The sequence below is a fragment of the Elgaria multicarinata genome, chromosome 3, assembly GCF_023053635.1.
Source record: "Elgaria multicarinata webbii isolate HBS135686 ecotype San Diego chromosome 3, rElgMul1.1.pri, whole genome shotgun sequence".
Lineage (NCBI taxonomy): Eukaryota > Metazoa > Chordata > Lepidosauria > Squamata > Anguidae > Elgaria > Elgaria multicarinata.
The window spans coordinates 49,910,628-49,925,884 of record NC_086173.1 but is presented as its reverse complement, the minus strand read 5'-3'; the positions used below and the strand labels follow the sequence as shown (position 1 = coordinate 49,925,884).

General features: G+C 43.5%; 1 protein-coding gene across 1 annotated transcript in view; it reads left to right on the top strand.

Annotated features, from left to right (window-relative positions):
* The window catches only part of ABCC3 (ATP binding cassette subfamily C member 3), an 85,413-nt gene that overhangs the window by 30,479 nt on the left and 39,677 nt on the right, over positions 1–15,257 (top strand). The window contains exons 7-10 of the mRNA XM_063120223.1: positions 885–1,016; positions 8,092–8,310; positions 9,388–9,565; positions 14,536–14,697. Coding sequence (XP_062976293.1) covers positions 885–1,016; positions 8,092–8,310; positions 9,388–9,565; positions 14,536–14,697 — 691 coding nt within the window. The remainder of the gene's footprint in view (positions 1–884; positions 1,017–8,091; positions 8,311–9,387; positions 9,566–14,535; positions 14,698–15,257) is intronic.

Below are 15,257 nucleotides of genomic sequence, written 5' to 3'. Positions count from 1 at the left end.
GTAACTAAGCCTTGGGGAGAAAAATGCACAAAAACCAGGGAAGTGGATGTGGCCTTAAGGAGAACCCCAGAGAGCTACATTGGAACTCCAGGAGGGCCTGAGATTCCCCACCCCCTGCTATACAGCCTTTCACCACCATTTTGTACTTACAGTCCATATGGAAAAAGAGGACAGGGTTCCTGTATCTTTAACAGTTGTATAGAAAAGAGAATTTCAGCAGGTGTCGTTTGTATGCATGCAGCATCTGGTGAAATTCCCTCTACATCACAACAGTAAAAGCTGCGGGAGCCCTGCCCTCTTACTAGAGGGACCAGATCCTAAAGAGGGCAAGGCTCCTGCAGCTTTAACTGTTGTGATGAAGAGGGAATTTAAGTTTGCTTGTGTCCACAGCATTATGCATTGCTCCATGACCCAATCCACTAATGGCAGTATATTATTTGTGGCAGGGCCAAGGAAATGTATTAAACAACATGTGTGTTGAGCTGGGTTCTGGTTCTGCCAGGTCCAATCAGTTTCTTTTCCTTATCAAGATGAATCAAGCCACATGGCAAAAAAAAGACATGCAAAGACAATTAGCACCTCTTTCCAGGTAATCAAGCTTTCATAGATGGGTTTTTATTGGGGGTCCCACGATAGACAGAAGCCATCCTTTTGAGGCACAGCAGATTCTCCAGGCCGGTTGGACCTGGCAGAACCAGAAGCAAACTCAACACAACATGACATCAGGAGTTGCTATGGAACTGGAGAAGGGGAAATTAAATGGGTGTCTGTTGTTTGTGGAGGTGTTCATGCATTTAATGTAGCGTTGTCATTCTGGCCTCAGAAAGGTTGAACTGTCCAGACTGATTCAGAGTTACTAATGTGCCGCCTTTTCTACCCTACAGTATGGTGATCCAAGGGTATAAGAGGCCTCTTGAAGATAAGGATTTATGGTCTCTGAATGCAGATGACAAATCTGAAGTGGTAGTAGAAAAGCTCCAGAATGAGTGGAATAAGCAGAAACACAAAAGGCAACAGTAAGTTGGCTCTGCCGAAGTAGTTCTTGCACTTCTGCTTTTATGAATAAAATGTAACTTTATACTGTGCTTTTTAAAAAACACACCTTAGAATTGTGTGCTGTTATAATCCATACTCTGTGCTGAAAGGTTAAATTCTGTGGCCTGCATGTATATTTTTTTTTATTATTACATTGCAAGTTAATCTGTATTTGCTAATTTTCCATAACTTATTCCATTTTTGCTAGTCACAGGGAGAGGCAAGGAGCCATGTGGTAATGAATATCTGTCTCATGATAATCTGAAACCCTACTTGAACCTCATTCTAGTTTGTGAGATTTGTTGTTGTTATTATTCCATTTCTATTCTGCTCAATAACCAAAGCTCTCTGGGCGATTCACAACAATTCACAAGACAACTTACAGCCTAAAAATTTAAATATACTAAATTTAAAAACAATTTCAATAAAATACTAGACCTCATTTAGAGATTAGAGATTTCACCTGCTGTTGGCCATATGCTTTTGAGTATAATTATCTTCGTAGCCATAAAGGTTAGAAATTGCTTTTTAAAAAAGAAAAAGAAAAGAGGGGAAAAAACTAAGTTTCTCAAGATGAAGGATTCTACGACTGAAACAGCAAATTCCACACTTGAGTGGAATGATTGCAGAATACCCCCAACTATGCTTATACAGCTTGTTGAAGAGGGAACTGGATTTTCTTTGTCCATAAAAAGAGAAATGAAAACGTGGGGCCTGGTCTGGGAATGCAAGATGCTGTTCTATTACTGAAGCTGAATGGGTGTGGGCCTTTTCCACAACTTGGATGGGAGACTCTTCTGAGAACTGCACACACATAAAATAAAGAACAGTATGAAAGAGAGAGAATTCTCAGCCTGTTATCAGTGTACAGATAGTTTCTCATCAGAAAGTCACAAGAAGTTGCCTGATTCTTGGAGTCGAAAAAGATATTTTAGTGCTGGCAGTTGGCAGTGTAGCCACCTACTACTGGATTAAGACGGAATGGATGATACAGAGACCCAGCAGGTCATCTGGACACCCCCGTTCTATTCTGACCACCAGGCACATTGCATCAGAGCCTCTTAGAGCTTGTTTTCATGGTGCCGCTTTGCCACAGCTTGGCCTCCGCTTTCCCACTAAACCCCGTGGTTTCGCTGCTGCAAGATGGGAGTGGGTAATCCCCATTGCAGGAGGCAGTGCGGGCTTTCCAGTGGCCATCTGGGTACTTGAGCCTGCCCTCTGCCCGGCTTCTGGTGACCAGTCAACAGTCGCCTTCTGCTTTGGAACGTGGCTAGGTGCCAGAGCGAGGTGACCAAGGGCGGTGGTGACTTTGCTTCAAAGGAAAGAGTCAGGGTAAGTCCTCGCCTTTTTTTAAGGTGCAGCTTCAGGGGGAAAAAACCACAATGCTGCGAGTTGGTGACTGCGTCGTATAACTGATGCAGTGCCACCACGCAGCCACCACAGGGCAAAGAAGATGTGATAGACAGCCCCTTACTCTCCTTGATGTGTACAGCCCTTGTTGTGTCTCTCCAGCATTCTTTGGGTTTTAATTGAGGCGGCTCCCCTTAGAATCATAGAAAAGCAGAGTTGGAAGGGGCCTACAAGGCCATCGAATCCAACCCCCTGCTCAATGCAGGAATTCACCCTAAAGCATCCCTGACAGATGGTTGTCCAGCTGCCTCTTGAATGTCTCTAGTGTGGGAGTGCCCACAACCTCCCTAGGTAACTGATTCCATTGTCGTACTGCTCTAACAGTCAAGAAGTTTTTCCTGATGTCCAGCTGGAATCTGGCTTCCTTTAACTTGAGCCCGTTATTCCATGTCCTTGCTCTGCCTGAGGCTTCTGCATGCTACAATTCAGCCAGCTAATTCACTTCTTCTCTTCTCTTTATGTTAAATCCAAGCCAGATGTTGTGTTGCAAGTAGAGAGTCAGACTTTTATCTTATCTGGAAAGATAACAAGGAACGGATCAGACAGTGCTGTATGTGGCTTAGAGCCAGTTCATAGATAGTCAGGCAAGGCACTGGTACAGTCCCTTCCACTTTAGAGTGCACATAAAGCACAGAGTAAGAACATAAGAAGTGCCCGGCTGGATCAGACCCAGGGTCCATCTAGCCCAGCATTCTGTTCACACAGTGGCCAACCAGCCATTGGCCAGGGACCAAAAAGCAGGACATGGTGCAACAGCACCCTCCCACCCATGTTCCCCAGCAACTGGTGCACACAGGCTTACTGCCTTGAATACTGGAGATCGCACACAACCCTCAGGGCTAGTAGCCATTGATAGCCTTTGCCTCCAGGAATTTATCCAACCCAAATTGATGGCCATCACTACATCCTCTGGTAGTGAGTTCCATAATTTAATTATGCGCTGTGTGAAGAAGTACTTCCTTTTATTTGTCCTGGATTTCCCACCAATCAGCTTCATGGGATGACCCCTGGTTCTAGTATTTTGAGAGAGGGAGAAAAATGACTCCCTATCCACATTCTCCATACCATGCATAATTTTGTACACCTCTATCACGTCTCCCCTTAGCCTCCTTTTTTCCAAGTTGATGTAACCTTCCCTCATAGGGAAGATGCTCCAGCCCCCTAATCATTTTAGTTGCCCATTTCTGCATTTTTTCCAGCTCTATAATATCCTTCTTTAGGTGTGGTGGCCAGAACTGTACACTGTATTGTAAGTGTGCTCGCACCATAGATTTGTATAAGGGCAGTATGATAAAGGCAGTTTTATTCCCAATTCCTTTTCTTATGATGCCTAACATGGAGTTTGCCTTCATTCAACAGCCACACACGGGGTGGACATTTTCATTGAGCTGTCCACCACAATCCCAAGATCCCTTTCTTGTTTGGTCACCGCCAGCTCAGATCCTATTAGTTTATACTTGAAGGTCCCCCACCCCCACCCCAACGTGCATCACCTTACACGTGCTTACATTGAACCGCATTGAACAACTGGTTTCTATGGTGATGCTTGATCACAGACGCATTCCAGATAAGAATACCTTCAGTGTGGCAAATTCTGTTTGTGTGAGAGAGTATTATGGGGTGATTTACATTCTCGGAGATTCTCCAAGTGATTATCTTTTTGGAAATCCATCTTATGCAATAAAACATTTGTTAGTCTTTAGGGTGTCAGAAGATTCTTTGATGTTTAAAGTTCAAGTCGGCCATTCCCTACTGCATTGTGAAGCAATTATTTCACAAAACAGGAACTTAGTTCTTTTACTTTTCTTCTTCCAGTCACGCCTAGTATCGAGTTTTCATTAGATGGTATCTGCTTTCTCATAATAGTATTTTTGGCAGAGCATTTGTGGGTGTTCTTGTTGGCACAGAAGTTTTAAAGGGCTCCATATTGCTCAGTGACTGCTTTTTTAAATTCCTTTGTTTGTTTGTTTGTTTGTTATCAGTGCCCAATATGTAATGTATGAAATCTGCTTTCTTTAATTGTTGTGCAAATGTCTATCAGGGCTACAACAAAAGGGCAAAGTTTTATAGGCTTCCTTTAAGCAAAAGAATAAGTCTGGGTCTTCGTAATATAACTTACAACCACTTTAGAAGGCAAAGCCAAAAAGAAAGCACACACAGCAGATGTGATGTTAAACAGGCCACAGCTTTTATTGTGAGCATTCACAAATCTTTCAAACAACTGTGCTCATGTGCCCTAGTTAAGGATTGTTAGTGGATTGCATGAGGAATGGCCCCTGTCAAGTAGAAAGTATGAAAAAAAGCATAATCTTCAGGATAAAACTCAACTCTACGAGGATTTTATGACTTTGCTGTGGTATTATTCTCCGACAGCAACTAAATGATAGCATGTTGCTCTTGAAGTGATACGTTCCCTTTTGAAGGTACAATACTGAACAGGTCCACAGGTCTGGGTGGTACAATACTAGTCCACAGCTCTGGTTGGGTAACATATACTTCAGGATCACAAATATATTTTGTTTACTTAGCTCAGACCAACCTAATGTATGTTGCGTTCCTCCCACCACCCCACAAGACTATTGCTGAAATGTTCTGGCCAATGGAATTATGGTGTGAAAGCAAGGAAAACCCCGTAGGGGAGTAAAAAATAGCCAAAGGCAAGGGTGGAACCAAGTAATCTTCTACAATAATATTATTAGTAAAAGTTTTATTAAAGTGCCAGGTGCCTACGCGTTTCTCACTTCTTCCTGTATCATGCTAGCCTAGCAGCTTCTGAAGATAATTGCACTAACGTTATAAAGCCCTGAGGAAGAACGCAACCGCGTTCGAAACGCGTAGGCACCTGGCACTTTAAAAAAAACTTTTACTAATAATATTATTGTAGAAAATTACTTGGTTCCACCCTTGCCTTTGGCTATTTTTTACTCCCAATGGAATTATGGGGCAGTATTCAATACTGCCGCTGGGCTTCTGCTCATTCCATTGTATCTGCGGTGCCCACCACTAGTGCAATGGGGAGTTTGCGCTTCATAAAGCAACTCCAGAAAAGAATGAAAATGTTTATTTCTGGAGCAGGACAGGCCTGTCCCATTCTGGAAACGTACGTTTCTGCTCGTTTCTAGTTGCTTTAAGAACATTAGTTCCCTGATGTGCTAGCAGTGGGTGCTGCTGACACGTAGGGATCATGGGAAATGGCCTGTGGTTTCCTCAGGGCCCACCTGCTAATATTGCCCCCAGACATGGCACTTTCATCTGTCCTTATTTGCATTGACCTCAACAAGCCTAGAAGAGGGTCACGTAGCTGGGAAGTAGGTTCAAAATATAAGGCAGGGGAATTGGAGGTTCTGTGACAGGGGTGCAGAATCTCAGGCCCGGGCCTCAAATCTGGCCTGCATGGGGTCCCAATCTGGCCCCCCATGGATCCTCAAAAGGCCCCACCCACTTGTCCTAGCCCCACCCCTTTCCCCTGACCACTAAGCGTTTGGTGGCTTCTCAGCTTTTGTAGTTTTGTCCCATGCTAAGAAGTTGAAATGCCTCTCCTACGGCTCAGTTACCGGTAGTGACAGCTTTAAGCTGAAATGCACCTGTATTTTCAATATTTTCACCCCAGTCCTTTTGTCTTTTACCCCCTAGTGGAATGTGGCCCTATAGAGCTTCTCTGAAATGGACTTTGGCCCTTGGGCTGAAAGTGGTTCAACATACTGGCTCTATGGAAAGCCTCTGGGAGATAACGATCCAGACCAGGCTGCAGATTGGAGAGCAGGAGGGGTTGGCTCACATTATTATTACTATTGTTGTTGTTGCTATTCTCTGGGCAGTTTTAAAAAGATTTCACATCAATAGCTGGGTGATCTTTTCATGATTATTATAAGGTCACAGTTTTGTGGAACTAAGGACTGGTGAAGAATAATCAGTAGGGAAGCTGGATATAGCTAGGGGCTGTCTAAACGTCATCATTGCTCTGTGGTGGTTCTGAATCGGGGCTGTGTCTGTTATATGACGCAGCTACCGATTCGGAGCCACTACAGGACAAATTGAAGAAGTTGTGCAGATAAAATGTCATGGACTTACCCTGAGTTTTTATGCTGGAGCGGGGTCACTGCAGCTCTTCTACTGTCTAATCTCGCTCTGGTGTCACTGTGTGTGTGTGTGTTCCAGGCAGATGGCAATAACGATTGGCCGTTGGGCAGGGGATGGGCCTGTTGAGTGGCTGCCAGGAAGCCCACAGTGTGTCCTGCCATCAAGATTAGCCACTGCCATCCCACAACAGAGAAAGCTCAGGGTTTAGCGGTGGTGAAGTGGCAACCTGGTGCTGTGAAGACACCCCCCTAGTCAAGGTCAAGAAATCCAGACTTGCATCAGTTTGTGCCTTTGTTTGAAATGTAGCAGGGCAAGAAGTTCTGTTGGGGTCAAAATCAGCAGGAATGACAGATAAACTCTTATAAAATAAGAAGTGGTTAAACATAAAATAATTAAGGCAAAACAAGTATTGGAAGATGCACGGCTATATGAACGTAGCTGAACAGGTAATGTAATCTTTTTTGTTTAACTAAACATGAAGTGAAACAGCTTTAGCTCAAAGCTTTATTACTGCATAAAACCAAAATGTTGACTCTTGGAATGCTGTTGCATTGCTGAGCAAGCAATACCATATTTTTATTGCTAAGTAAGAAGGGGGAAATGATAAGGCGGAGAATCTTTTGTGTGCTTTAGCCAAGGCTTTTGATTACAGTTTTATGTCGAAGATTTTAAGTAAAATTTAATATCATTTAAGTTTCCTAACCTTTTCTACATGAACTGGCCAAGCCTGCAGTCAATCAATTGATGGGTGTCTTAGAAATTCATGCAACTGAATACATCAAGTAGTGTGACTGCAGTCATAATATTTCACATGACTATTTTGGGAACAAAGTGGAGAATAGGTTGCAAATTTGTGGCTTTAACTTTAATATACAGCTGTAATGTCTTTAAACACAATGCTAGATCGGTGCCCAGCTGCAACAATGGGCTGAATGATGGATAATAAACTGAAGCTCAATCCAGACAAGACTAGATGCTGTTTGTGGGTGGTTGTTCTAACTGGAGAGAGGGTGTTCATCCTGTTGCAGGTCTGTAGCTTTGAGGGGGAGTGTTCTCATGGAGTCATCATTGTCATTTGAGGCTCAGGTGACCTCTGTGGCATGGAGTGCCTTCTACCAGCTTTGGCTGGCAGCCTAGCTGTGCCCATATCTGGACAGGGATAACCTGGCTTCAGTGGTCTATGCTCTGATGATCTCCAAGTTAGATTACTGAAATGCGCTGCATGTAGGGTTGCCCTTGAAGGCTACTCAGAACCAGTAGCTTGGGCAAACTGTGACAGAGTGATAGCGGGGACCAGAAGGTCTGAGCATATAATATTGATTCTGACCTGGCTGCAATGGCTGCCCATATGTTTTTGAGACCATTTCTAGGTGCTAGGTTTGAGCTATAAAATGGTGGCCCTGTATTCTGCTAGAGTAGTTTAACTGTTACCTCAGAAATTCTGTCCAGTAAGGCTATGTTTGAGGCCCATATACTGCTACACCACTCCAGCTTATTATTTGAAATAAATAGTCAACATTTATGACAAAGCTCCTCTTTTTAATCAACTATGTTTCATTTTCCTAGGAAAAAAGATGTAGCCTATACGAAAAGCTCTAACCATGTGATGAACCATGTTGATGACAGCCCAGAGGAAACAGAAATCCTATTAAGTGATAACATAAAGCAGAAAGAGCCGTCTTTTCTCAAAGCCTTACTCAGGACCTTTGGCCCTTACTTCTTAATTGGCTCCTTCTTCAAATTGCTCCAAGATCTGTTGTCTTTTGTCAACCCCCAGTTGTTAAGGTGAGTTCCGTTTTCCCATTGGCTTTCACACAAAACACAATTTCCATGTTCATTTTGGATGCTCCATTTGTGAATAGATATAGGAGAGGCAATAGTTTAAGACATACAGGGTTGGGTTTAGTTCTAGCTCTTGGGTCTGCCCATATATTGTACCACAGTCTACATAAGCTACATGACATCCATGCACAGCCTGTGCAGATTCTTTGCCTATCTATGTGGCGGATATGGGTGGGTGGGTGGGGTGTACATCATGGAAGCCCTGAGGTGGCCCTCGGGTGGCACTGCATCAATTATATGACACAGCAGCCACCTCAAAGCCATTGGGAGGCTTTCCAGAGAAGCTCCATATTTTGAAAGTCAGGAGCTTACCTGATTTTTCAACATGGGATGAGGTGAACATGGTCCTTCCACCCTCCAACTTTGCTCCATCCTCTATGCAGAGGTATGGCTGGGCAGATGGTAACCCCTGATTGGTCGCCATCTGCTAGGACAGAGGACAAGGGGCAGGCCCGGCCACCAGAAACCCCACGCTGCCACTCTGATACAGCAAAAGCATGAGATTTTGTTATCACTGCAGCAACCCGCTGCCGGATAGGCAGACCCAGGGAGTTGCAAGGGAGAATTGCAGTCTTTGCGGGAGTCAGATGTCAATGAGGAAATAGGTCATATTTTTTCTCAAGTAGTGGTTTATGTATTTCTATTTTTCGCCTGGAAACACTGAACGGTAAATAAATATGGGAAGCTCAGTTTCAGTTTCAGTTTCTCAGCAGCAGTGCCCTTCACGTTGGCACAGTGAAATGCACATACACATTTGCCACATGGAAGTGTTTTTCACTTTGGTTTTTTATACAGAAATGTTATAGAAAATTACAAAATAAATCAAATGTTTGAGGTGACCCTTACACCGTTTGAAATGGAAATAAAGTCTGGCATGTACCCAGACTAATGCTTTGAATTGGTCCTTAAGCAGTCCTACTGCTTTGTTGTGGGGAAAAAGGAAGTGGTGTGGCGTGCTCCGCCCAACTAATGTCAGTATTTTCCCCCTTATCTATTCATTTCAATCTTCTTCTTAAACAGCATGTTAATTGGCTTCATTAAGAATAAAAGTGCTCCCTTATGGTGGGGATATCTGATTGCGGCTTTGATGTTTTTCTGTGCCGTGCTGCAGACGATAATCCTTCACCAGCATTTCCAGTACTGCTTTGTTACTGGAATGAGACTGAGAACTGGCATCATAGGGATGATCTACAGAAAGGTAAGAACTGATGGCTGTTCTTTCATTAATAATGAGTGCCCCTAGGCACACATCCGCATAACAGTTGAATCAAACAATATTTATATCGAATTTCAAAACAGTGACATTTTGTAATAATAACAATTATTAGGCAGTTCAATCAAACAGATTAGTAATGTCAATGATACTGTGGTTCAATCAAACAACGTAGAATAGGGAGTCAAAATGACTTCCCAAACATTACATTGACCACAAAAATAACAGGAATCCAGATTCACGTTCCGTTTCATACTACTTCTTCAGATATACAGTCGTTTAAGAGTCTGTAAATGAATAAAGGTTGCTGAAGTACACAAGCTTACTAAATAAAGTGAACTGTCAACAAGAATACACATGTTCTGTCTGTATGTTGCATAAAGATAGGTCACTCACTGCCTGTACGAGCGTAAGCCGTATGGGTGTAGGCTGGAGAGAGCAAGTCCAAATCTCCTTTTAATTATCCAATGCCTTCCTTCTACAGGAATTCTCTAAATAATACAAGAACAACCTTTAGCTATCTGCTAACATTAAGGCGGCTAGAAAAGAGGGAATGGGGGAAGGCATGCTGGCATGTGTAGTACTGGCATGTAGAGCAGCTGATTTTAAATAAAGTATGGTTTAGCAAACCAGGTCACTATCTCTCAATCCTAACTCAGCTCCCACTTTCCTGACCTCTCACTAACTATCTCTGTTCTCCTTCTACCTGACTTTCTCTAACTTCCATTTGCTCTTCTGTTTCAATTATATAGTCAGGCTTTTACATCGTATTCATAAACTTTATTCGGTAATTCCTGCATCTGTCTTGGAATGTTGTGGTTTAGTTTTAATGGGGGGAAACGCAGCATAAAAAATCTCATCAAGTTAAAAGGTCTTGGAAAATAAAAAAAAATAAAAAAAGAAATCACTTGGCACTGGAGTGCCATTAATGCAGTCACTAGGCAAGCCTGTCTGGGAAAAAGAAATCCATAAGCAGGGTGCCACAACTAAAAAGGCCCACTCTCCAGTTGTCTCCCACCACATGTCAGATGATGTTCAAAGATTAATACGTTATTCAGGGACCTAGGCTTATGCCTACAACTCCCAGAATGCCTTGGGTGAGAGGGAAGATTTAGTGGGCTTTGGCGGCTATCATTTGGAAGTGGCTCGCCATCCTGAGTCTGAAGAGAGAGTGCCTGGGGCTGCCTGCCTTAGTTACTAAACACCATCAGGATCAGTAGGGAAGGAGGCTGCAGCTCTGGGCCCATGGACGACAGCAACGACTGAGCTGACTATCGGTCACTCAGTCAGCTGGCTCCCTCACAGCCTACATACGGGTACCACTTGCACAGTGCAACATGGACCAGCTCAGCCAGACTACGCTTTCCATGAGCCTTAGTGGCAGGACTCCCATTGGGCAAGTCAGGTGAAAGGCATGCCAAGAGTTGTAGTTTTCATTTTTTTGCAGGGACAAGGAAAATTATGATGGTGGCTCCTTTCTCAGGCCTGAGTAGGCCCGATGAAGGGGGCAAGTGCCCTGGCGCTTCAGTACAGCCTCCTGCTGGAGCACTTGGTGGGTGAGAAGTGCAGGCCATAGGTGCAGGCCTTCGACGCAGCTGCCCTTGGAGGCTTCCCAGCTCCTGCCAAGAGCCTTGAGCAGAAGATGTTCAAGCAGGCCATGGAGAGCTGTAGCTGCAAGGAATTCTGTGAAGAGTTTCTGTAGCAGAGCAGGCAGATAGTTCTTGTCACAGAAAGAACTTAAGGCCTGCCACGGAAAGAGTTCAAGGAGTAAAGTGAGTGAGTGAGTGCCATCTAAGATTTCCAGGCCAGATGCCACTGGAGAATATTTTCTGAGGCAGTTACCACAAGGACAGTGGATTGGTGTGAAGCCAGGCCTTAAGGGAGGAAGCCTTCCTGAGTGAGTAGTGGAACACAGCCAAAGACATGTGAGAATGAGCCCCAGAAACAGAAAGAAGTTCTTCCAGAAGGGCTTTGGAATTTGGAGGAGGTACTCAGACAAAGGACAACCCAGTCCCCATGTAAGAAAAAAGGAAGAAGAAGCACATCTGTCATTCTGCTTGATCCCAGGGCAAGGAGGAGCAGCAGGAGAGAATTCTCAGATGTAGTCCATGCATGCAATAATTATTGCATGTGGCCCCCAGCTTTGTGCACATATGCATGAGACTTTATAGGGGGCTGTAGCAGGGTCTCACATCACTCTAGCACCAGGGCCCATAAAGCTTCTAGGTGGCCCCACAAAGCTGACTGTGGGTGGGAGGCACCAAAGACACTCCTTGCCCAGGGTGCTGTTTATTCTAGGGCCAGTCCTGGTGGTGAGGGCACAGGGCACAAATGGCTTGGAAAGTAAGAAATCTGGATCTAAAATAAGACGAGAAGCCAGCATAGTCTCTTACAGAGGGGTGTCACGTGGTCCGAATGGCTAGAGAAGGGAAGGATTTGGGCCAGCAGAGTTCTGGACAGGGCTGGAAGAGTCTGAGGGGCAACTGTGGGGAAACTAGAGAGAAGGTTGAAATATTCAGTCTGGTGGATGACTAGAGCACGAACCAGAGATTTTGCTGAAAATACAGGAAAAGCAACTTGACTTGGCAATGGACTGAAAATGGGGAGCGAGGGGGAGCGAGGCCTCAAGCACACAGGGTCTGGACAGTGTACTTCTGCAAAAGGCTTATCGTTCTCAACCGTCTCTAATCCTGCCTGTGCCGATTCTCTGTTCCTTCTTTGTGTTCTGGTATTTACAGTCTGTTCATAAATACAGCCAAATAATCCTCATTCCATGCATACGTGAAGTGCTAGCCACTTGCCGCATTAATCCTTTAATCGTTAAGGATCCTTAGTCTAGCTCTCAGCTCCAGTCTCTGGCTTGTCCACTCCAAGCAGCCAGCTCCAGAATTGTCCTCCATCTGTTTTTCCTTCATTCTGTCAGGCATTGTTACTTAATCCTAACCTTTTCCCAGCTGGATCTATTTATCCAGTGCTTGAGAGGATGACACCCCGGGGGTGATCATGCAATGATTCAACCCCTCCTCATTCGTCTCCTCTGAAGATGAAGGCTCCCTTCACACGCACATGGAGCCATGTGCATTGAGCACTATCTGATGTCGCTGCCGTCTTTCTGTGGGAGAATACCACAGCTCTGTGGGTGAGGTCAAATGTGTGGCTCTGCCCTCCCTTCCAGCAGAGTGCTATTTAGGCGAGAGAGATCCACATGGTTGCCTTATGCACCTATGCTTACCACCTTTGCATAGGGTTTCCCATAGCTTGTTGTACTTACGAAGGGGGCCTTAATATTATGTTAGCAAGTGGGGGAATATAAACATGTGCTTTTAGTGGATGTAGTCAGGTAATTAGGACTATCTGCCCATATTCTTCACAGTTGTAAATTATTTTTGCATGTAGTTCAAATTGCCCTTGGTTCTGCCTTTGTGCTCTGTGTTTCCCCAACATCACATATTTTATTACGTACCTGCCCAGCACTTCATTGCCATCTTGCTGAGAGTTTAGTGTATTTGCAAGGCAGACAAGGATTGACATGTCCTATGTGGTGTTGTCCTCAGTTTAGGATGATTGATAATTTGCCATGATACATTTATCTAGCAAACAGATTTGATTCAAACTGTCATGAATGAATGCTTCTTGAGTAACTAAGTGAATAGTGTTGTGTAAAGTTAACCAATACATGTACATAACAAGTGGATCTGTCATTAGGTGTGTTATACATTGTGCACATCTGTGTATATGTATAATGTGCTGTACGGGACATATGGTATTCTCTGTATCCCTGCCACAGCTGCTTGTGAAATCCACTTTCATGCCAAACCCTCTAATTATTCAGATACTTTCAAGATCCCCAAGCTATTTGTATAAACAAGGCTGTACTGTATAGGAGTATACTTCTGTTTATGTACTCAAATGAATGGCTAATAACAATATAATGCATAATAGAAGCCCATTTTTTATGAGGACCAGGCTTTTGACCTATATTTGCTTGAATAATGTAGAGAAATGTGCACAGTGATCCACTGTGCTGAAAACCTGCTGCATAGAGGCATCTAAGTTGCAGTTCCAAGCGTGTTCAGTAGGGAATAATCTCCATTAGACATTGTGATACTTACATCCAATGTAAGTATCCATAGTGATACTTACATACATAGATGAGTGCTGTCTAAAGTGGCTTCCATATGGTGATGGTGGTAGTAATAACATGCAAACTAATCTGCAATATAAATTTTTTGAAGAGGTTTTTCCATTTAAAGTTCTCTAATATGAAAAAAACCCCATATGTTTTTGGATTTAGCAGAGTGAACTTGAACCATGCTTAAGTCAAGGAGACATCTGAAATAACTGTCATAAAGATAATATTTGCAAAATTAATTTGCATTATCATACTTTTGGATTTTGAAAACAAACAAAAACTGGTATAAGCAATTTTAATTCCTAATAAAGGAGATCATTTTTCCTCCCAATAAATAATAGAAGAATAGAACTTTAAAACTTAATAATCCTTCAGCATTAAAACTAAAATGCATAAAAATTATAAATCATACCAAGTACAAAAACCCATAGCAGCTGGATTAGAACTAAAAAATCATCCAAGGTTTAATAGGTCTGAGAAAATATATACACTGTGCCAGGTGAGACTCCTTGGGAATAGTGTTCCAAATGTAGAATGCCACCACAAAGAAGGCCTTCAACTCTTCAATAACCGCTAGCCTCACCTCTGACGAAAAGGGCATTTGAAGCTTCATATCCAGGTTCATATCTCTGTTCACTGGGTGACCCAGAGCCAGACATTTTCTCTCTGTCTAACGTCCCTCCTAGAGTTTTTGTGTGGATAAAACAGCAGGGTGGGGAACCATGTACAATGTCCTGAGTTCCTTGGAGAATGGATAAAATGAAATGGTTACCAAATGAGAAAATACATCGAAGTAAGAGGGCTTCTCTCACTGTCTCTGCAGTCTTTAGTCATCACCAACTCAGCAAAGCGCTCCTCCACCGTTGGAGAAATTGTCAATCTGATGTCGGTGGATGCCCAGAGATTCATGGATCTGACTACCTTCCTAAACATGTTGTGGTCTGCGCCTATCCAGATCTGCCTTGCTTTATACTTCCTCTGGCAGGTACAGAACCTCTTAAAGTTTGTTTTCTCTGACATGGGACACTGTGGAGCCGTTAAGCTCATGCGAAAGACTGGCCCGGCTGTAAGTAAAGTTACTTTGTGTGCAATCTGTTGCTCCTAGCAGAATCCCAAGCACTTGTTTTTAAACAGTCGCTGTGTGTGAACAAGTGATTAACTGAGGACACAGAACTGGAGGCTCACAGGTGGGTCGCGATGCATTTAGATTTAAAGCACCGTAACAGGAGTATGTGGGGGGAAAGCATCCCAGAGAGGGGCTTGGGAGGGAAGGGAATCATCACCTCAATCTTCATTTTCAAGGCTGCTGCAGAACATTGCAGTCCTCTGTTTCCCTTAGCTTTGAAAAAGAGAATTCTGATGAACAGAAAAACAATTTAGCAGGTTCACGTTTGGTTTCCGGCATATGTGCCCGTGACACAAAGGGGTACATATGCCAAGTAGGTCATTATCACACTCTTTTGGCTCTTTCAACATGTTTCTATTTACAGTGCCAGGGAAAAGCAGGCAAGGAGCCATTTTTAGTTGTGCTGCATTGGTTAAAAC